Consider the following 23,235-nt stretch of genomic DNA (forward strand, 5'->3'; position numbering starts at 1 on the left):
GGGTATTCATTTTCACAATACTCATATTAATAATTGCAATCATGCAGTGGTTTCATAATGTGAATGAAAGGTTGCTGTTAGTCCCTGTTCAAACGTGGTCCGAAAACAAGGACTTATAATTTCACCTCCATGCATTTATGCATCCATTGGCACCTGTATCTCACACATACCTGGGCTGATTTCAGTCAAACTTCACACACACATATCATATCATACATATACACGTGTATTTGTTTCTCGATCCAATTCAAGATGGCTGAATGATGGCCATTTTAGTCGTAAAAATTTATCAAATTTATGAGGTATGTAGGGGGGTCTAAAAACTAACTCTGCGACGCGATTGTGCGACTCGCCGAATGTCGATTATTGCACTCTGCGACAGGATCGCAGTGTCACTCTGCGAAGAGCACGATTCCCATTGGTTGGTTGGTCGAAAAGCGTGAATCTCGATGGTCGATCGATCGATGTAAGGGTACACAGCATGCCTTATGGAAATGTTTATTTCGCCGACTGCTCGCGAACTACGGTAAACAAGTATTTACCGCTGACATGCCGCACGGTTCGGTAATCAGCAAGTATTTAACATTGATTTATTAACATATATAACATCCCCCGGAGGGGGTGAAAGGGGTTACAAAACACATGCACGTTGGTGTTGGCTGCCTTATTACGGTGTAACATCAGGGAGCTGGTAACATTAACGCCATCTTGAAGTTGTAAGGCTTCGTCCGCAACAATGCTCATTAGCATAGGCGGCAGCTTTAAAGCGAGTAGAGCGCGAAGTACGTTTCACCATGGAAGGTACTAGTACCTTCCATGGTTTCACACGATGTTACTTTATTTTTTTTTCATTAGCAAGTATAATTTGATATGATTATATTCATCACTTTAAATTCCCAAATAAAGCGTGTAGCGGGTCAAACTGTATCTAGGCAATCAATATCGTTTTATTAAGAATATTAAGAGAACAAAAACGTAAAGCTATGTGAATGGATTGAAACTACTGCTGAAGATAGAAAACTAAAACAGCAGTGTCACGCTCTCTGCATAAACGGAACGATGGCTTTGTTTATTTGGCCGATGTCGACGAGCAACAGATTTCCTGTACTCACTTCCTCGTCTGATCACCGACCCTCAACGGTCTCACGTATTGGTGTCGTCATCGGTTAAGTAGTTGAAAATCTTTCGCGTTGATGCGAATATTTCAGCCTAGTCGTCCCTTTCGAACCACTCGCGAGGTTGGTCATAATATGACCGAGATGAAAAATTCTTGAAAAATAAATTGCGTAAACGAGGGGTGAACGTGAAAGTCCTGTAATTTTATATCGGAATCACGACAGGCTGTAGGCAAGTCTAAATTAGTAAATATGACCCTTAGTTGCAGATTTGTCTTTGCCTCGTCTTGTCATTGGCGTCTTTGCTTTTTTTTTTTACATCGTCATTGCGTTAGTAAGATGGTGTTATTAAAATAGAATATAGACTTAGAAAATAAAACGATTTCTCAGACGAAGTCTTGACTGATAATAATGCTGACAATGAACGTTAGGGATTGGTCAGTTACTTCAACCTAGGGGGGTCGGTGGATCAGTAGGGGGGGGGGGTTACCCTGTTTTTGATTGTGCGAGTAGGGGGGGGGGGGTCACCCTGTTTTTGATATCATGTTTTCCAGAATTCACACACGCGCTCATGCATATATTTTTAAAAATTTTATTTCAGAACAAACGATAAAAAAGTTAATCGTACAAATGTGTTCTTAATAATAACTATTACCTATATTGCCTATAAATTTGTTGATGCAAAAATATTATAGGCTAAATATTCTGAGGTTAAAGTTGCCAAATAACTAACAGATTATGCAATGCGGCTAGAATCCCAATTATACAGTTAAGTTTTAAACACATCCCAAGTCCATGTGCTGCTGATTTATTTAAAGTCTGAAGTCTCCATTGTATAAAATATTTACTGGATTTATCCAATTATAACAGGAGACGGAAAGACAACATGTAGCAATTAGTACAAAGAGCAGTGACAGTTTTTGTTCAGCAAATCAAAAAAGTTAAATTTGTGAAAATGCTGATATATAAATTCAAATAAATGATGAAAAAATAAATAAATAGTTTTTTTGTTAGTTCCGCTGTCGACTTTGTCCGTCGTCGTCCGTGTCAATGTTTTACTTTTTCGACTTCTTCTTGAAAACTACAAGCCTGAATGCTTTGATACTTGGTGTATATGTACCTTGGGTAGACCTCTCTCAGATTTGTTCATTTCATGATATCTTCAATTCTCTAATTTTGGTGAATATTTTTGTAATTTTTGGTAAAAAGTGATATTTTCGACTTCTTGTTGAAAACCGCAAGTCCAATTGCTTTGATATTACATATATAGGTACTACATGTGGACCTCTCTCAGATTTGTTCATTTTGTAATGATATCTTTAATTCTCTAATTTTGGTGAATATTTTTGTCATTTTTGGTAAAAAGTGATATTTTCGACTTCTTGTTAAAAACTGTAAGTCTGATTGCTTTGATATTACATATATAGGTTCTACATGTGAACCTCTCTCATATTTGTTCATTTTGTGATAATATCTTTAATTCTCTAATTTTGGTGAATATTTTTGTAATTTTTGGTAAAAAGTGATATTTTTGACTTCTTGTAGAAAACCACAGGTCAGGTTGCTTTGATATTATACATATAGGTACTACAGGTAGACCTCGCTCAGATTTGTTCATTTCATGATGTTGTCTTTAATTCTCTAATTTTAATGAATATTTTTGGTAAAAAGTGATATTTTCGACTTCTTGTTAAAAACCACAAGTCCAATTGCTTTGATATTACATATATAGGTACTACATATAGTTCATTTTCTAATGATATCTTCAGTCCTTTAATTGTAATGTGCATTGCTAACAGTGGAGCTATCTCAGCCGACAGGAACGTTTACTGTTCACAATACCCGTTGGTACAAAGCTCAACGAATTCTGGATAAAATATCGTACCGTGTGCCATATCTCTGACACGCTTTGACTGTTTTATGAATTTTCTATATTCACTACGTTCAATTACCCACCATAGACTCTGGTCAGTCAAAATGACTATTTTGAACTGTAGGCATTAATCAGCCAATGACGAGGAGAGAAATCTTTTCTTCCACGTCACGCAACACATGACCGAGGCAAAGAGACCCACACCATCTTGCCTCAGGATTAGTGTATCATAGCAAAAACAGTGCGATTCAGTCTCCAGTATTTCGACTGAGTTTTCTGAAGAAGCTGTGAACCCTTAGTAAGAGTAGACATAGTGGCCGGTAGGATAAGTTTTCTTATTTTGGGGCCCATGTCTTTTTAGTCCCCGTTCGGACGAAGTCCGAAAACGGGGACTTATAATTCGGTCTCCGTCCGTCCGTGTGTCCGTGCGTCTGTGTGTCCGTCCGGAGTCATATCTCAGAATCCCTTGGACCGATTCCGTTCATTCTTTGCATGTGCCTAGTACTTTATGTGGGACATATGCACATGCAGTGGTTTAGCGATTCGATTTATAATGGCCGACTGGCAGCCATCTTGTTTTTTGAAAATGTTGTATTTTGGACATGCTTTGCCAGTTTTCATTCAAACTTGGTACATAGATTATACATGTTAGGATACATGTCCATGATGATTTATTTCACAATTGGATCAAAGATGGCCGACTGGCAGCCATCTTGTTTTTTGAAAATGTCGTATTTTGGACATGCTTTGTCAGTTTTCATTCAAAATTAGTATCGTACATAGATCATACATGTTAGGATGCATGTCCCCGACCGTCCGTGAGTTCCTGAGTCTGTCCGTTCGTGTGTCCGTCTGTCCGTGCGTCAGTCTATCCAACGTCATATTTCAGAATCCTGTGGACCGATTCCGTTCATTCTTTGCATGTGCCTAGTACCTTATGTGGGACATATGCACATGCAGTGGTTTAGCGATTCCATTCAAAATGGCCAACTGGCAGCCATCTTGTTTTTTTAAAATGTTGTATTTTGAACATGCTTTGTCAGTTTTCATTCAAACTCGGTACATAGATTATAAATGTTAGGATACACGTCCATGACGATTTATTTCACAATTGGATCAAAGATGGCCAACTGGCAGCCATCTTGTTTTTTGAAAATGTCGTATTTTGGACATGCTTTGTCAGTTTTCATTCAAATTTAGTACATAGATCATACATGTTAGGATACATGTCCCCGACCGTCCGTGAGTTCCTGAGTCTGTCCGTTCGTGTGTCCGTCTGTCCGTGCGTCAGTCTATCCAACATCATATTTCAGAATCCTGTGGACCGATTCCGTTCATTCTTTGCATGTGCCTAGTACCTTATGTAGGACATATGCACATGCAGTGGTTTAGCGATTCAATTCAAAATGGCCGACTGGCAGCCATTTTGTTTTTTGAAAATGTTGTATTTTGGACATGCTTTGTCAGTTGTCATTCAAACTTGGTACATAGATTATACATGTTAGGATACATGTCCATCACGATTTATTACGCAATTGGATCAAAGATGGTCGACTGGCAGGCATCTTGTTTTTGTTTTTTTATGCGGTATCTTGGACGTGCTCTGTCAGTTTTCATTTAAATTTGGCACATACATGTACTTTATACATGTCCATGACAATTTGTTTCAAAATCTGGTCAAGGATGGCCGATTGACAGCCATCTGACTTTTTGGCCTTACTACTATATTTCCACAATTTATGTACCATTTTCATTTGTATTTGGCACATACATCATACATACCAGTGTGTTTCATAATCAGATCAAAGATGGCTGAATAACGGCTGTTTTTATTTTGGCTATATTACTATGACACGAAACAAGTGTTTTGATGTAAGTAAACAATCTGTTGTATACGCCACTTGGAACTCAAGTTTCAAGGACACGCTCGCAACAACTCCTCCGCTTTAATATGACGAGCACAAAGAGAACTTAACAGGGACTGTGTCATTTTCAATGACTTGTTTTGTGTGCACTGCTTTTTGTGTGCACTGCCATGTTGTCGGGTTTTTTGTGACCGGCGGGTGGGCGATTGGTGTAGTGGAAGGGAGATTAATCCATGCCATCCCACTGTTGGCCAGGTAGCTGATTTTTTCGTCCATTTATTTGACAAGTTGGGTTTGTCCTATGCAGCATTCGTTGGCTATAGGTCAGCTTTGTCACCCACCATCAAGAATGCTTTGGGGACAAGACTAGTTGATTGTTCTATTATTAGTAGACTGTTTACTGCGTTCCTTAATCGTAGACCTAACCCTGAACAAAGGAACTGCCCAATTGGGACTTGTCAATTGTATTGTCCGCTCTAAAAAGACCACCCTTTGAGCTTCTGGGATCGGCACCACTGAAATATTTGACATGGAAAACAGCCTTCCTACTAGCTCTCGCTTCTGTTAGGGACGTTCTGAGCTAGGGGCATTGTCCTTCTCCGTTGGTTGTGCCGATTTTATAGACTGTGCTACACACACAAATCAGGTTTCTCGCCAAGAACCAAATCCCAGGACACAATCCACAGCTGATCGTCATCCCCCGTCTGGCCAACATTGCTGGCTTGGAGGATCAAGAGGGGTTGCCTTTTTTGCCTGGTTCGAGCATTGAGATACATGAGAACCATACTAGAGAATTGAGGCATGGAAGCAAGCACATGTTTATGTGTTATGGCCAGGTTGGATCACTGCGTCAGTGTTAGAGGTGACGACCATCTGGCATCCTCAACACAGGGTCTACAGAGACACCAAGTACGAGCGCATGAGGTCTCGCTGTGCGCCATCCTAAAAATTCTTTCATTTGTTTTTCAGAACGGATCTGAAATGGGCATCTTGTGGCCATTTTGTTTTTATGAATGCTGTTCCAGATCAATATCTGACATGCTTTGACTGATCATGTACAAACTTTATATTAGTTTGATGATCAGATTCAAGATGGCAAAATGACGACTGTTTTTTAATTTTTAAAAAATCCACAAAATCAAGCATTGTTTCCTCGCCATGTCTTTGTCATTCTTTTACATTGCATTTCATTTGACACTTGTTAATTCCCTTGCATATGTTCTGAATCAAAATGACCGACTGGTTGCTATTTTGTTTTAATTAATGCTGTTCCAGAGCAGAATCTCTCAATTTGGACAAGTACTCGTTTGATGATCAGATATAAGATGACTGAATGTAAACCATTATAATGTTAAAATATCATTATACTGTAATCATCAGCATATGGATGTATACATCAGCATATGGATGTATACATGTTATGTTCTATATTACTGTAAACAAATCTATATAACAGGGACTGTACCATGAATGGCTCATTAACAATATTTTTAGCTTTGCTGTTGACTTTTTGACAGTGCCATGCATGGCTTGGTCTATATTTAGCTCCACATCATTTCATCTTATCACATAAAGTTTTTCTTCTTGAAAGTTAATTTGGATGAATATTTAGTTAAAAGCAAGCACAGTCATTCATTCACCTACACTATTTGTCCAGTGCAAGAATCAATAGAAAATTGGGTATTCATGTAGTATAAGGGTGTGTAGGGATATCGATTAGGGATCTTTTCGTATATTGCAAGGGCTTTGGCATATGGTTTGGGCTTTGACACATTAATATTGCTCAAAATAGAAACTCGTGGCCATTTTTTGAGCCAAGTCTTTCTCTGAACTGAACCCCAAGGTTATCTCTCAAATCTCTAGGTATATCTTTTGAGACAAGGCTTTCTCTGAACTGAACCCCAAGGTTATCTCTCTAATCTCTAGGTATATCTTTTGAGCCAAGGCTTTCTCTGAACTGAACCCCAAGGTTATCTCTCTAATCTCTAGGTATATCTTTTGAGCCAAGGCTTTCTCTGAACTGAACCCCAAGGTTATCCCTCTAATCTCTAGGTATATCTTTTGAGCCAAGTCTTTCTCTGAACTGAACCCCGAGGTTATCTCTCTAATCTCTAGGTCATCTTTTGAGCCAAGTCTTTCTCTGAACTGAACCCCAAGGTTATCTCTCTAATCTCTAGGTATATCTTTTGAGCCAAGTCTTTCTCTGAACTGAACCCCAAGGTTATCTCTCTAATCTCTAGGTATATCTTTTGAGCCAAGTCTTTCTCTGAACTGAACCCCAAGGTTATCTCTCAAATTTCTAGGTCATCTTTTGAGCCAAGTCTTTCTCTGAACTGAACCCCAAGGTTATCTCTCTAATCTCTAGGTATATCTTTTGAGCCAAGTCTTTCTCTGAACTGAACCCCAAGGTTATCTCTCTAATCTCTAGGTCATCTTTTGAGCCAAGTCTTTCTCTGAACTGAACCCCAAGGTTATCTCTCTAATCTCTAGGTATATCTTTTGAGCCAAGTCTTTCTCTGAACTGAACCCCAAGGTTATCTCTCTAATCTCTAGGTATATCTTTTGAGCCAAGTCTTTCTCTGAACTGAACCCCAAGGTTATCTCTCTAATCTCTAGGTATATCTTTTGAGCCAAGTCTTTCTCTGAACTGAACCCCAAGGTTATCTCTCAAATTTCTAGGTCATCTTTTGAGCCAAGTCTTTCTGTGAACTGAACCCCGAGTTTATCTCTCAAATTTCTAGGTCATCTTTTGAGCCAAGTCTTTCTCTGAACTGAACTCCAAGGTTATTCTTAAGGTGTCTGTCCTTTTATCCTTGAGATCCTACATTTATGTCCAGTCTACAAAACTATTGAAAAAATTGTATGATTATAGATAAAGGTATTGCTAAGAGGTTTTGGTGTGGAAGATATGTGACCATTACTGTATGCCTAGATAAAACATTAAGAAATTTTTAAATTTACTTATTATTTATGAACTTTATGGGTTGGCATGTGTCACGTGCTACCGTCACGTGGGGGAAAAGGCAAGTGTAGCTCAACGAGCCCCCAGTCAATCATCAGAGTGATGCAAACAATCGACAAAACAAAACAGAGTTACGTATTGAAGTTCTATAGAATATATATATATGCAACACCAGAGGGTTGTATTGTTCGCATCTACAGAACATCAATCAACTATAATAATATACTCAAAAGTTAATTACATAATAAGCGCTAAATACACAAATACAAATATGCTGAGCACTGTGGTAGTTAACGTAAAATGGTGGGCATAAATGTCATTTGCTATACATAAATTACTTAACTACAGTCAGTTCATTGTTCACACTGGACACTAAGTAGGCTGTAGAACTTCTTAGCGTATACTTGGTATCGTAGAGGCAGCGCATACTAGTCAAGGTTGCTGTAATTTTCAGGTACAATGTAGTTTGAGCGACCAATTCACAATCTTTTTCGTTTGTACGTTCGTAGATGCCGATGCACAAAGCCAGTCGACTTTCGGACAGGCATAAGACAAAGCCGTGAAAGTATCTTGAAACAGGTGCAATCAATCGCCACGAAGTGCCCGACTATGTGTAACTGTCAAACCACGCCCAAACCACCCAGCTGCTGTTCAAAGCAAAATTTACCACAGTACTGAACTTCAAACCACATGACTGCTCTATTTATACTCAGAGAACTCCCTAAGTGTAGCAAATAACATAATATGGCTCAATATGTCAGTGCACATGCAAATCATATGAACTTAAGAAAGAACAATGACTAATGAATAACTATATATAAACTCAAAAATAAATTTCTACAAGATCAAATATTGAAATATCGTCACAGCATGTTTTTCAATTGAATTTATTAATATATTGTTCTTACCCATTTTTGCCTGAATTTGTGAGATGGAAAGTTTTATCTTTCTTTTCAATATATACTTATTTCTTATTCTTTATTTCCAAACCTTAGAATTAGAAAGAGGCTCTTGTCACTTATCAATCAGAAGTGGTTTGACTATTTGGTGCTCAGTGTTATATTTCTCAATTGTATAACTTTGGCAATGGAGCGGCCCGGCATTCCTCCAGATAGCGTAGTAAGTATTATACATTGCCACCTTGCATTCCTCCTGATAGCATGGTAAGTATTATACATTGCCACTCTGCATTTCTTCAGATAGCGTAGTAAATTTAAGTATTAAACATTGTCTGCCTGCATTCCCCCAGATAGCATGGTAAGTATTACACATTGCAGCCCTGCCTCCCTTGAGATAGCATGGTAAGTATCATACATTGCCGCCCTGCATTCCTCCAGATAGCATGGTAAGTATCATACATTGCCGCCCTGCATTCCTCCAGATAGCATGGTAAATATCATACATTGCAGCCCTGCATTCCTCCAGGTAGCATGGTAAGTATCGTACATTGCAGCCCTGCATTCCTCCAGACAGCATGGTAAGTATCATACATTGCAGCCCTGCATTCCTCCAGATAGCATGGTAAGTATTATACATTGCAGCCCTGCATTCCTCCAGATAGCGTAGTAAGTATTATACATTGCAGCCCTGCATTCCTCCAGATAGCATGGTAAGTAATATGCATTGCAGCCCTGCATTCCTCCAGATAGCATGGTAAGTAATATGCATTGCAGCCCTGCATTCCTCCAGATAGCATTGTAAGTATCATACATTGCAGCCCTGCATTCCTCCAGATAGCATTGTAAGTATGATACATTGCAGCCCTGCATTCCTCCAGATAGCATGGTGAGTATGATACATTGCAGCCCTGCATTCCTCCAGATAGCATTGTAAGTATCGTACATTGCAGCCCTGCATTCCTCCAGATAGCATGGTAAGTATCATACATTGCAGCCCTGCATTCCTCCAGATAGCATGGTAAGTATCATACATTGCAGCCCTGCATTCCTCCAGATAGCATGGTAAGTAATATGCATTGCAGCCCTGCATTCCTCCAGATAGCATGGTAAGTATCGTACATTGCAGCCCTGCATTCCTCCAGATAGCATTGTAAGTATCATACATTGCAGCCCTGCATTCCTCCAGATAGCATTGTAAGTATCGTACATTGCAGCCCTGCATTCCTCAAGATAGCATGGTAAGTATCGTACATTGCAGCCCTGCATTCCTCCAGATAGCATTGTAAGTATCGTACATTGCAGCCCTGCATTCCTCAAGATAGCATGGTAAGTATCATACATTGCAGCCCTGCATTCCTCCAGATAGCATGGTAAGTAATATGCATTGCAGCCCTGCATTCCTCCAGATAGCATGGTAAGTATCGTACATTGCAGCCCTGCATTCCTCCAGATAGCATTGTAAGTATCGTACATTGCAGCCCTGCATTCCTCCAGATAGCATTGTAAGTATCATACATTGCAGCCCTGCATTCCTCCAGATAGCATTGTAAGTATCATACATTGCAGCCCTGCATTCCTCCAGATAGCATGGTAAGTATCATACATTCAGCCCTGCATTCCTCCAGATAGCATGGTAAGTAATATGCATTGCAGCCCTGCATTCCTCCAGATAGCATGGTAAGTATTATACATTGCAGCCCTGCATTCCTCCAGATAGCATTGTAAGTATCGTACATTGCAGCCCTGCATTCCTCCAGGTAGCATGGTAAGTATTGTACATTGCAGCCCTGCATTCCTCCAGGTAGCATGGTAAGTATCGTACATTGCACCCCTGCATTCCTCCAGATAGCATGGTAAGTATCATACATTGCAGCCCTGCATTCCTCCAGACAGCATGGTAAGTATTATGCATTGCCACCCTGCATTCCTCCAGATAGCATGGTGAGTATTATACATTGCAGCCCTGCATTCCTCCAGATAGCGTAGTAAGTATTATACATTGCAGCCCTGCATTCCTCCAGATAGCATGGTAAGTATGATACATTGCAGCCCTGCATTCCTCCAGACAGCATGGTAAGTATTATGCATTGCCACCCTGCATTAATTCCTCCAGATAGCATGGTAAGTATTATACATTGCAGCCCTGCATTCCTCCAGATAGCATGGTAAGTAATATGCATTGCCACCCTGCATTCCTCCAGACAGCATGGTAAGTATTATACATTGCAGCCCTGCATTCCTCCAGATAGCATTGTAAGTATCGTACATTGCAGCCCTGCATTCCTCCAGATAGCATGGTAAGTAATATGCATTGCAGCCCTGCATTCCTCCAGATAGCATGGTAAGTATGATACATTGCAGCCCTGCATTCCTCCAAGACATAGATGGTCTGAATAATAAGTTTTTATAGTTACACCTTAAATGGTGAATGTTTAATTTTTTCATTGATTATAAATTTTTCTTCAAATGTTTGTCTTTGATGATGCTGGGATGGCAACAATGCTGCCTGATTAAAACTTGAAAACTACCTCTGTAGCATTCAATAGAATTTCTATAGGAAAAAGGCAAAATGTTCTACAGAAATGTCTACAGAATTTAACAAACATTTTTAATCTTTCCAAAGGAAATTCTATAGAATTGTATAGAAATATTACCCTAATTCAATATGTTCAGTTTTATGTAGTGGCAACAACAAAGCTGATACTCACTTAAAGAGAATAACATTATAAATTAATTATCCTATTCCACACTGAAGAATAAAAAAAATATACTAAACAAAAATATCAGGTTAGTATCTACCAAGAAATGGAAGGAACAATGATAACAATTCTGTAAACTCAACAAAAAAATTCTATAGAAATTCACTATCTCGTTTTTCCTCTACTATGACAGAAGTTAGCCACAGGTGTTTGATTGAAAACTTAGACAGATCTTGAGATATCTGTGGAACACACACACAGACACACACATACTTGTATTGCAATATGTTCCGAGGACTCCATTGGATTAACTTTTAATATAGTTGAATTAACTTTTAATATAGTTGCGATATGAACTCGATTAAAACACGTTCCTATATAGGGTTGCGTTTTAATTGGAGTTTAATTAAACTCAATTACAATGCAATACAATGGAGAATTGCATTTTAATTAAGTTTAATTAAACAAGAGTTGAATATCCCGTGACTGAACATAGAAATGTTTGCGAAGCTTAGGTTTAGTATCGGGGGGTAAGGTATGGTACAATTATATTAATATAACGTGAACCATACCTTCCCCCGATACTAAACCTAAGCTACGCAAAACGTATTAATAATCGAATTAACTATTAATATAAATTATGTTTTCCGAGGACTATGAAAAAGGTCCTCGGAAGGTGTGTATGTCCTCGGAAGTAGCTATATATCTGTATTTTTGTCCTCGCAACATATAGCAATCCAAGTACACACACACACACACACACACACACACACACACACACACACACACACACACACACACACACACACACACACACGCGCACACACACATACACATGGTGGTCTCAGAAAATAAGACATGGCAGTATGTTAACTTAATTGTTGCATTTCTGTTTATTTACAGGAGAGGCAGTTTTTGATAATAGCTAACTATTGTTTCACAATTATCTTCACCATTGAGATGATCATCAAAGTGCTGGCTAGAGGGTTTGTTATTGGAAAACACACCTACTTAAAGAGTGGTTGGAATGTTATGGATGGATTCCTTGTGTTCATATCACTGATAGATATTATTGTGTCATTTGCAGCCACTTCTAGCCCAAAAATATTTGGTGTTTTACGTGTACTTAGATTGCTCAGGACTCTTCGGCCCCTCAGGTATGACCTCAGTTTTCTACAACTTGTCAGGTTTGATCTAGGTGCTTTTTGACATCTTGGGTATGAGATCAGGACTCATAGTCTTCTTGGGCATGAACTCAGACTCTTAAATCTATAGACCATTCAGGGGCCTTCACAGGAACTAATCAGTGTCACTGTCTGTCTAAACAACCCAACTAGAGGGCCTTCACAGGAACTAATCGGTGTCACTGTCTGTCTAAACAACCCCACTTGAGGGGCCTTCACAGGAACTAATCAGTGTCACTGTCTGTCTAAACAACCCAACTAGAGGGCCTTCACAGGAACTAATCGGTGTCACTGTCTGTCTAAACAACCCCACTTGAGGGGCCTTCACAGGAACTAATCGGTGTCACTGTCTGTCTAAACAATCCCACTAGAGGGCCTTCACAGGAACTAATCAGTGTCACTGTCTGTCTAAACAACCCCACTAGAGGCCCTTCACAGGAACTAATCAGTGTCACTGTCTGTCTAAACAACCCCACTTGAGGGGCCTTCACAGGAACTAATCAGTGTCACTGTCTGTCTAAACAACCCCACTAGAGGCCCTTCACAGGAACTAATCAGTGTCACTGTCTGTCTAAACAACCCCACTTGAGGGGCCTTCACAGGAACTAATCAGTGTCACTGTCTGTCTAAACAACCCAACTAGAGGGCCTTCACAGGAACTAATCGGTGTCACTGTCTGTCTAAACAACCCCACTTGAGGGGCCTTCACAGGAACTAATCGGTGTCACTGTCTGTCTAAACAATCCCACTAGAGGGCCTTCACAGGAACTAATCAGTGTCACTGTCTGTCTAAACAACCCCACTAGAGGCCCTTCACAGGAACTAATCAGTGTCACTGTCTGTCTAAACAACCCCACTTGAGGGGCCTTCACAGGAACTAATCAGTGTCACTGTCTGTCTAAACAACCCCACTAGAGGCCCTTCACAGGAACTAATCAGTGTCACTGTCTGTCTAAACAACCCCACTAGAGGGTCTTCACAGGAACTAATCAGTGTCAATGTCTGTCTAAACAACCCCGGCCACTAGAGGCCCTTCACAGGAACTAATCAGTGTCACTGTCTGTCTAAACAACCCCACTAGAGGCCCTTCACAGAAACTAATCAGTATCATTGTCTGTCTAAACAACCCCACTAGAGGGCCTTCACAGGAACTAATCGGTGTCACTGTCTGTCTAAACAACCCCGGCCACTAGAGGCCCTTCACAGGAACTAATCAGTGTCACTGTCTGTCTAAACAACCCCACTAGAGGCCCTTCACAGGAACTAATCAGTGTCACTGTCTGTCTAAACAACCCCACTAGAGGCCTTTCACAGGAACTAATCAGTGTCACTGTCTGTCCAAAGAACCCCACTAGAGGCCCTTCACAGGAACTAATCAGTGTCACTGTCTGTCTAAACAATCCCACTAGAGGGTCTTCACAGGAACTAATCAGTGTCACTGTCTGTCTAAACAACCCCACTAGAGGGTCTTCACAGGAACTAATCAGTGTCATTGTCTGTCTAAACAACCCCACTAGAGGCCCTTCACAGGAACTAATCAGTGTCACTGTCTGTCTAAACAACCCCACTAGAGGCCCTTCACAGGAACTAATCAGTGTCACTGTCTGTCCAAAGAACCCCACTAGAGGCCTTTCACAGGAACTAATCAGTGTCACTGTCTGTCCAAAGAATCCCACTAGAGGCCCTTCACAGGAACTAATCAGTGTCACTGTCTGTCCAAAGAACCCCACTAGAGGCCTTTCACAGGAACTAATCAGTGTCACTGTCTGTCCAAAGAACCCCACTAGAGGCCCTTCACAGGAACTAATCAGTGTCACTGTCTGTCCAAAGAACCCCACTAGAGGCCTTTCACAGGAACTAATCAGTGTCACTGTCTGTCCAAAGAACCCCACTAGAGGCCCTTCACAGGAACTAATCAGTGTCACTGTCTGTCCAAAGAACCCCACTAGAGGCCCTTCACAGGAACTAATCAGTGTCACTGTCTGTCCAAAGAACCCCACTAGAGGCCCTTCACAGGAACTAATCAGTGTCACTGTCTGTCCAAAGAACCCCACTAGAGGCCTTTCACAGGAACTAATCAGTGTCACTGTCTGTCCAAAGAACCCCACTAGAGGCCCTTCACAGGAACTAATCAGTGTCACTGTCTGTCCAAAGAACCCCACTAGAGGCCCTTCACAGGAACTAATCAGTGTCACTGTCTGTCCAAAGAACCCCACTAGAGGCCTTTCACAGGAACTAATCAGTGTCACTGTCTGTCCAAAGAACCCCACTAGAGGCCTTTCACAGGAACTAATCAGTGTCACTGTCTGTCTAAACAACCCCACTAGAGGCCCTTCACAGGAACTAATCAGTGTCACTGTCTGTCCAAAGAACCCCACTAGAGGCCTTTCACAGGAACTAATCAGTGTCACTGTCTGTCCAAAGAACCCCACTAGAGGCCCTTCACAGGAACTAATCAGTGTCACTGTCTGTCTAACCCACTAGAGGCCCTTCACAGGAACTAATCAGTGTCACTGTCTGTCTAAACAACCCCACTAGAGGGTCTTCACAGGAACTAATCAGTGTCACTGTCTGTCCAAAGAACCCCACTTGAGGGGCCTTCACAGGAACTAATAAATGTCACTGTCTGTCTAAACAACCCCACTAGAGGCCTTTCACAGGAACTAATCAGTGTCACTGTCTGTCTAAACAATCCCACTAGAAGGCCTTCACAGGAACTAATCAGTGTCACTGTCTGTCTAAATAACCCCACTAGAGGCCCTTCACAGGAACTAATCAGTGTCACTGTCTGTCTAAACAACCCCACTAGAGGCCCTTCACAGGAACTAATCAGTGTCACTGTCTGTCTAAACAACCCCACTAGAGGGTCTTCACAGGAACTAATCAGTGTCACTGTCTGTCTAAACAACCCCACTAGAGGGTCTTCACAGGAACTAATCAGTATCATTGTCTGTCTAAACAACCCCACTAGAGGCCCTTCACAGGAACTAATCAGTGTCACTGTCTGTCTAAACAACCCCACTAGAGGGCCTTCACAGGAACTAATCGGTGTCACTGTCTGTCCAAAGAACCCCACTTGAGGGGCATTCACAGGAACTAATCAGTGTCACTGTCTGTCCAAAGGACCCCACTAGAGGCCCTTCACAGGAATTAATCAGTGTCACTGTCTGTCTAAACAACCCCACTAGAGGCCCTTCACAGGAACTAATCAGTGTCACTGTCTGTCTAAACAACCCCACTAGAGGCCCTTTACAGGAACTAATCAGTGTCACTGTCTGTCTAAACAACCCCACTAGAGGGTCTTCACAGGAACTAATCAATGTCACTGTCTGTCTAAACAACCCCACTAGAGGGTCTTCACAGGAACTAATCAGTGTCACTGTCTGTCTAAACAACCCCACTAGAGGGTCTTCACAGGAACTAATCGGTGTCACTGTCTGTCTAAACAACCCCACTAGAGGCCCTTCACAGGAACTAATCAGTGTCACTGTCTGTCTAAACAACCCCACTAGAGGCCCTTCACAGGAACTAATCAGTGTCACTGTCTGTCTAAACAACCCCACTAGAGGCCCTTCACAGGAACTAATCAGTGTCACTGTCTGTCTAAACAACCCCACTAGAGGCCCTTCACAGGAACTAATCAGTGTCACTGTCTGTCTAAACAACCCCACTAGAGGCCCTTCACAGGAACTAATCAGTGTCACTGTCTGTCTAAACAACCCCACTAGAGGCCCTTCACAGGAACTAATCAGTGTCACTGTCTGTCTAAACAACCCCACTAGAGGGTCTTCACAGGAACTAATCAGTGTCACTGTCTGTCTAAACAACCCCACTAGAGGGTCTTCACAGGAACTAATCAGTATCATTGTCTGTCTAAACAACCCCACTAGAGGCCCTTCACAGGAACTAATCAGTGTCACTGTCTGTCTAAACAACCCCACTAGAGGGTCTTCACAGGAACTAATCAGTGTCACTGTCTGTCTAAACAACCCCACTAGAGGGCCTTCACAGGAACTAATCGGTGTCACTGTCTGTCTAAACAACCCCGGCCACTAGAGGCCCTTCACAGGAACTAATCAGTGTCACTGTCTGTCTAAACAACCCCACTAGAGGCCCTTCACAGAAACTAATCAGTATCATTGTCTGTCTAAACAACCCCACTAGAGGGCCTTCACAGGAACTAATCAGTGTCACTGTCTGTCTAAACAACCCCACTAGAGGCCCTTCACAGGAACTAATCAGTGTCACTGTCTGTCTAAACAACCCCACTAGAGGCCCTTCACAGGAACTAATCAGTGTCACTGTCTGTCCAAAGAACCCCACTAGAGGCCTTCACAGGAACTAATCAGTGTCACTGTCTGTCCAAAGAACCCCACTAGAGGCCTTTCACAGGAACTAATCAGTGTCACTGTCTGTCCAAAGAACCCCACTAGAGGCCTTTCACAGGAACTAATCAGTGTCACTGTCTGTCCAAAGAACCCCACTAGAGGCCTTTCACAGGAACTAATCAGTGTCACTGTCTGTCCAAAGAACCCCACTAGAGGCCTTTCTCAGGAACTAATCCGTGTCACTGTCTGTCCAAAGAACCCCACTAGAGGCCCTTCACAGGAACTAATCAGTGTCACTGTCTGTCTAAACAACCCCACTAGAGGCCCTTCACAGGAACTAATCAGTGTCACTGTCTGTCTAAACAACCCCACTAGAGGGTCTTCACAGGAACTAATCAGTGTCACTGTCTGTCCAAAGACCCCACTTGAGGGGCCTTCACAGGAACTAATAAATGTCACTGTCTGTCTAAACAACCCCACTAGAGGCCCTTCACAGGAACTAATCAGTGTCACTGTCTGTCTAAACAATCCCACTAGAGGGCCTTCACAGAAACTAATCAGTGTCACTGTCTGTCTAAACAACCCCACTAGAGGCCCTTCACAGGAACTAATCAGTGTCACTGTCTGTCTAAACAACCCCACTAGAGGCCCTTCACAGGAACTAATCAGTGTCACTGTCTGTCTAAACAACCCCACTAGAGGGTCTTCACAGGAACTAATCAGTGTCACTGTCTGTCCAAAGAATCCCACTAGAGGCCCTTCACAGGAACTAATCAGTGTCACTGTCTGTCTAAACAATCCCACTAGAGGGTCTTCACAGGAACTAATCAGTGTCACTGTCTGTCTAAACAACCCCACTAGAGGGTCTTCACAGGAACTAATCAGTATCATTGTCTGTCTAAACAACCCCACTAGAGGCCCTTCACAGGAACTAATCAGTGTCACTGTCTGTCTAAACAACCCCACTAGAGGGTCTTCACAGGAACTAATCAGTGTCACTGTCTGTCTAAACAACCCCACTAGAGGGCCTTCACAGGAACTAATCAGTGTCACTGTCTGTCTAAACAACCCCACTAGAGGCCCTTCACAGGAACTAATCAGTGTCACTGTCTGTCTAAACAACCCCACTAGAGGCCCTTCACAGGAACTAATCAGTGTCACTGTCTGTCTAAACAACCCCACTAGAGGCCCTTCACAGGAACTAATCAGTGTCACTGTCTGTCTAAACAACCCCACTAGAGGCCCTTCACAGGAACTAATCAGTGTCACTGTCTGTCTAAACAACCCCACTAGAGGGTCTTCACAGGAACTAATCAGTGTCACTGTCTGTCTAAACAACCCCACTAGAGGCCCTTCACAGGAACTAATCAGTGTCACTGTCTGTCTAAACAACCCCACTAGAGGGTCTTCACAGGAACTAATCAGTATCATTGTCTGTCTAAACAACCCCACTAGAGGGTCTTCACAGGAACTAATCGGTGTCACTGTCTGTCTAAACAACCCCACTAGAGGCCCTTCACAGGAACTAATCAGTGTCACTGTCTGTCTAAACAACCCCACTAGAGGCCCTTCACAGGAACTAATCAGTGTCACTGTCTGTCTAAACAACCCCACTAGAGGCCCTTCACAGGAACTAATCAGTGTCACTGTCTGTCTAAACAACCCCACTAGAGGCCCTTCACAGGAACTAATCAGTGTCACTGTCTGTCTAAACAACCCCACTAGAGGGTCTTCACAGGAACTAATCAGTGTCACTGTCTGTCTAAACAACCCCACTAGAGGCCCTTCACAGGAACTAATCAGTGTCACTGTCTGTCTAAACAACCCCACTAGAGGGTCTTCACAGGAACTAATCAGTATCATTGTCTGTCTAAACAACCCCACTAGAGGGTCTTCACAGGAACTAATCAGTGTCACTGTCTGTCTAAACAACCCCACTAGAGGCCCTTCACAGGAACTAATCAGTGTCAATGTCTGTCTAAACAACCCCGGCCACTAGAGGCCCTTCACAGGAACTAATCAGTGTCACTGTCTGTCTAAACAACCCCACTGGAGGCCCTTCACAGAAACTAATCAGTATCATTGTCTGTCTAAACAACCCCACTAGAGGGCCTTCACAGGAACTAATCGGTGTCACTGTCTGTCTAAACAACCCCGGCCACTAGAGGCCCTTCACAGGAACTAATAAATGTCACTGTCTGTCTAAACAACCCCACTAGAGGCCCTTCACAGGAACTAATCAGTGTCACTGTCTGTCTAAACAACCCCACTAGAGGCCCTTCACAGGAACTAATCAGTGTCACTGTCTGTCTAAACAACCCCACTAGAGGCCTTTCACAGGAACTAATCAGTGTCACTGTCTGTCCAAAGAACCCCACTAGAGGCCCTTTACAGGAACTAATCAGTGTCACTGTCTGTCCAAAGAACCCCACTAGAGGCCTTTCACAGGAACTAATCAGTGTCACTGTCTGTCCAAAGAACCCCACTAGAGGCCCTTCACAGGAACTAATCAGTGTCACTGTCTGTCCAAAGAACCCCACTAGAGGCCTTTCTCAGGAACTAATCCGTGTCACTGTCTGTCCAAAGAACCCCACTAGAGGCCCTTCACAGGAACTAATCAGTGTCACTGTCTGTCTAAACAACCCCACTAGAGGCCCTTCACAGGAACTAATCAGTGTCACTGTCTGTCTAAACAACCCCACTAGAGGGTCTTCACAGGAACTAATCAGTGTCACTGTCTGTCCAAAGACCCCACTTGAGGGGCCTTCACAGGAACTAATAAATGTCACTGTCTGTCTAAACAACCCCACTAGAGGCCCTTCACAGGAACTAATCAGTGTCACTGTCTGTCTAAACAATCCCACTAGAGGGCCTTCACAGGAACTAATCAGTGTCACTGTCTGTCTAAACAACCCCACTAGAGGCCCTTCACAGGAACTAATCAGTGTCACTGTCTGTCTAAACAACCCCACTAGAGGCCCTTCACAGGAACTAATCAGTGTCACTGTCTGTCTAAACAACCCCACTAGAGGGCCTTCACAGGAACTAATCAGTGTCACTGTCTGTCTAAACAACCCCACTAGAGGCCCTTCACATGAACTAATCAGTGTCACTGTCTGTCTAAACAACCCCACTAGAGGCCCTTCACAGGAACTAATCAGTGTCACTGTCTGTCTAAACAACCCCACTAGAGGCCCTTCACAGGAACTAATCAGTGTCACTGTCTGTCTAAACAACCCCACTAGAGGCCTTTCACAGGAACTAATCAGTGTCACTGTCTGTCCAAAGAACCCCACTAGAGGCCCTTTACAGGAACTAATCAGTGTCACTGTCTGTCCAAAGAACCCCACTAGAGGCCTTTCACAGGAACTAATCAGTGTCACTGTCTGTCCAAAGAACCCCACTAGAGGCCCTTCACAGGAACTAATCCGTGTCACTGTCTGTCCAAAGAACCCCACTAGAGGCCCTTCACAGGAACTAATCAGTGTCACTGTCTGTCTAAACAACCCCACTAGAGGCCCTTCACAGGAACTAATCAGTGTCACTGTCTGTCTAAACAACCCCACTAGAGGGTCTTCACAGGAACTAATCAGTGTCACTGTCTGTCCAAAGACCCCACTTGAGGGGCCTTCACAGGAACTAATAAATGTCACTGTCTGTCTAAACAACCCCACTAGAGGCCCTTCACAGGAACTAATCAGTGTCACTGTCTGTCTAAACAATCCCACTAGAGGGCCTTCACAGGAACTAATCAGTGTCACTGTCTGTCTAAACAACCCCACTAGAGGCCCTTCACAGGAACTAATCAGTGTCACTGTCTGTCTAAACAACCCCACTAGAGGCCCTTCACAGGAACTAATCAGTGTCACTGTCTGTCTAAACAACCCCACTAGAGGGTCTTCACAGGAACTAATCAGTGTCACTGTCTGTCCAAAGAATCCCACTAGAGGCCCTTCACAGGAACTAATCAGTGTCACTGTCTGTCTAAACAATCCCACTAGAGGGTCTTCACAGGAACTAATCAGTGTCACTGTCTGTCTAAACAACCCCACTAGAGGGTCTTCACAGGAACTAATCAGTATCATTGTCTGTCTAAACAACCCCACTAGAGGCCCTTCACAGGAACTAATCAGTGTCACTGTCTGTCTAAACAACCCCACTAGAGGGTCTTCACAGGAACTAATCAGTGTCACTGTCTGTCTAAACAACCCCACTAGAGGGCCTTCACAGGAACTAATCAGTGTCACTGTCTGTCTAAACAACCCCACTAGAGGCCCTTCACATGAACTAATCAGTGTCACTGTCTGTCTAAACAACCCCACTAGAGGCCCTTCACAGGAACTAATCAGTGTCACTGTCTGTCTAAACAACCCCACTAGAGGCCCTTCACAGGAACTAATCAGTGTCACTGTCTGTCTAAACAACCCCACTAGAGGCCCTTCACAGGAACTAATCAGTGTCACTGTCTGTCTAAACAACCCCACTAGAGGGTCTTCACAGGAACTAATCAGTGTCACTGTCTGTCTAAACAACCCCACTAGAGGCCCTTCACAGGAACTAATCAGTGTCACTGTCTGTCTAAACAACCCCACTAGAGGGTCTTCACAGGAACTAATCAGTATCATTGTCTGTCTAAACAACCCCACTAGAGGGTCTTCACAGGAACTAATCAGTATCATTGTCTGTCTAAACAACCCCACTAGAGGGTCTTCACAGGAACTAATCAGTGTCACTGTCTGTCTAAACAACCCCACTAGAGGGTCTTCACTGGAACTAATCAGTGTCACTGTCTGTCTAAACAACCCCACTAGAGGGCCTTCACAGGAACTAATCAGTGTCACTGTCTGTCTAAACAACCCCACTAGAGGCCCTTCACAGGAACTAATCAGTGTCACTGTCTGTCTAAACAACCCCACTAGAGGCCCTTCACAGGAACTAATCAGTGTCACTGTCTGTCTAAACAACCCCACTAGAGGCCCTTCACAGGAACTAATCAGTGTCACTGTCTGTCTAAACAACCCCACTAGAGGGTCTTCACAGGAACTAATCAGTGTCACTGTCTGTCTAAACAACCCCACTAGAGGCCCTTCACAGGAACTAATCAGTGTCACTGTCTGTCCAAACAACCCCACTAGAGGCCCTTCACAGGAACTAATCAGTGTCAATGTCTGTCTAAACAACCCCGGCCACTAGAGGCCCTTCACAGGAACTAATCAGTGTCACTGTCTGTCTAAACAACCCCACTGGAGGCCCTTCACAGAAACTAATCAGTATCATTGTCTGTCTAAACAACCCCACTAGAGGGCCTTCACAGGAACTAATCGGTGTCACTGTCTGTCTAAACAACCCCGGCCACTAGAGGCCCTTCACAGGAACTAATCAGTGTCACTGTCTGTCTAAACAACCCCACTAGAGGCCCTTCACAGGAACTAATCAGTGTCACTGTCTGTCTAAACAACCCCACTAGAGGCCTTTCACAGGAACTAATCAGTGTCACTGTCTGTCCAAAGAACCCCACTAGAGGCCCTTCACAGGAACTAATCAGTGTCACTGTCTGTCCAAAGAACCCCACTAGAGGCCTTTCACAGGAACTAATCAGTGTCACTGTCTGTCCAAAGAACCCCACTAGAGGCCCTTCACAGGAACTAATCAGTGTCACTGTCTGTCCAAAGAACCCCACTAGAGGCCCTTCACAGGAACTAATCAGTGTCACTGTCTGTCTAAACAACCCCACTAGAGGGTCTTCACAGGAACTAATCAGTGTCACTGTCTGTCTAAACAACCCCACTAGAGGCCCTTCACAGGAACTAATCAGTGTCACTGTCTGTCTAAACAACCCCACTAGAGGCCCTTCACAGGAACTAATCAGTGTCACTGTCTGTCTAAACAACCCCTCTAGAGGCCCTTCACAGGAACTAATCAGTGTCACTGTCTGTCCAAAGTACCCCACTAGAGGCCCTTCACAGGAACTAATCAGTGTCACTGTCTGTCCAAAGAACCCCACTAGAGGCCTTTCACAGGAACTAATCAGTGTCACTGTCTGTCTAAACAACCCCACTAGAGGCCCTTCACAGGAACTAATCAGTGTCACTGTCTGTCCAAAGAACCCCACTAGAGGCCCTTCACAGGAACTAATCAGTGTCACTGTGTCCAAAGAACCCCACTAGAGGCCCTTCACAGGAACTAATCAGTGTCACTGTCTGTCTAAACAACCCCACTAGAGGCCCTTCACAGGAACTAATCAGTGTCACTGTCTGTCTAAACAACCCCACTAGAGGGTCTTCACAGGAACTAATCAGTGTCACTGTCT

General features: G+C 43.0%; 1 protein-coding gene across 1 annotated transcript in view; it reads left to right on the forward strand.

Moving 5' to 3' along the window:
* The window catches only part of LOC102803203 (voltage-dependent T-type calcium channel subunit alpha-1H-like), a 264,401-nt gene that overhangs the window by 181,227 nt on the left and 59,939 nt on the right, over positions 1-23,235 (forward strand). The window contains exons 19-20 of the mRNA XM_085502864.1: positions 8,811-8,934; positions 12,317-12,570. Coding sequence (XP_085358990.1) covers positions 8,811-8,934; positions 12,317-12,570 — 378 coding nt within the window. The remainder of the gene's footprint in view (positions 1-8,810; positions 8,935-12,316; positions 12,571-23,235) is intronic.

Source organism: Saccoglossus kowalevskii, chromosome 8, assembly GCF_978046115.1.
Source record: "Saccoglossus kowalevskii chromosome 8, keSacKowa6.1, whole genome shotgun sequence".
In the NCBI taxonomy this organism is placed as follows: domain Eukaryota; kingdom Metazoa; phylum Hemichordata; class Enteropneusta; family Harrimaniidae; genus Saccoglossus; species Saccoglossus kowalevskii.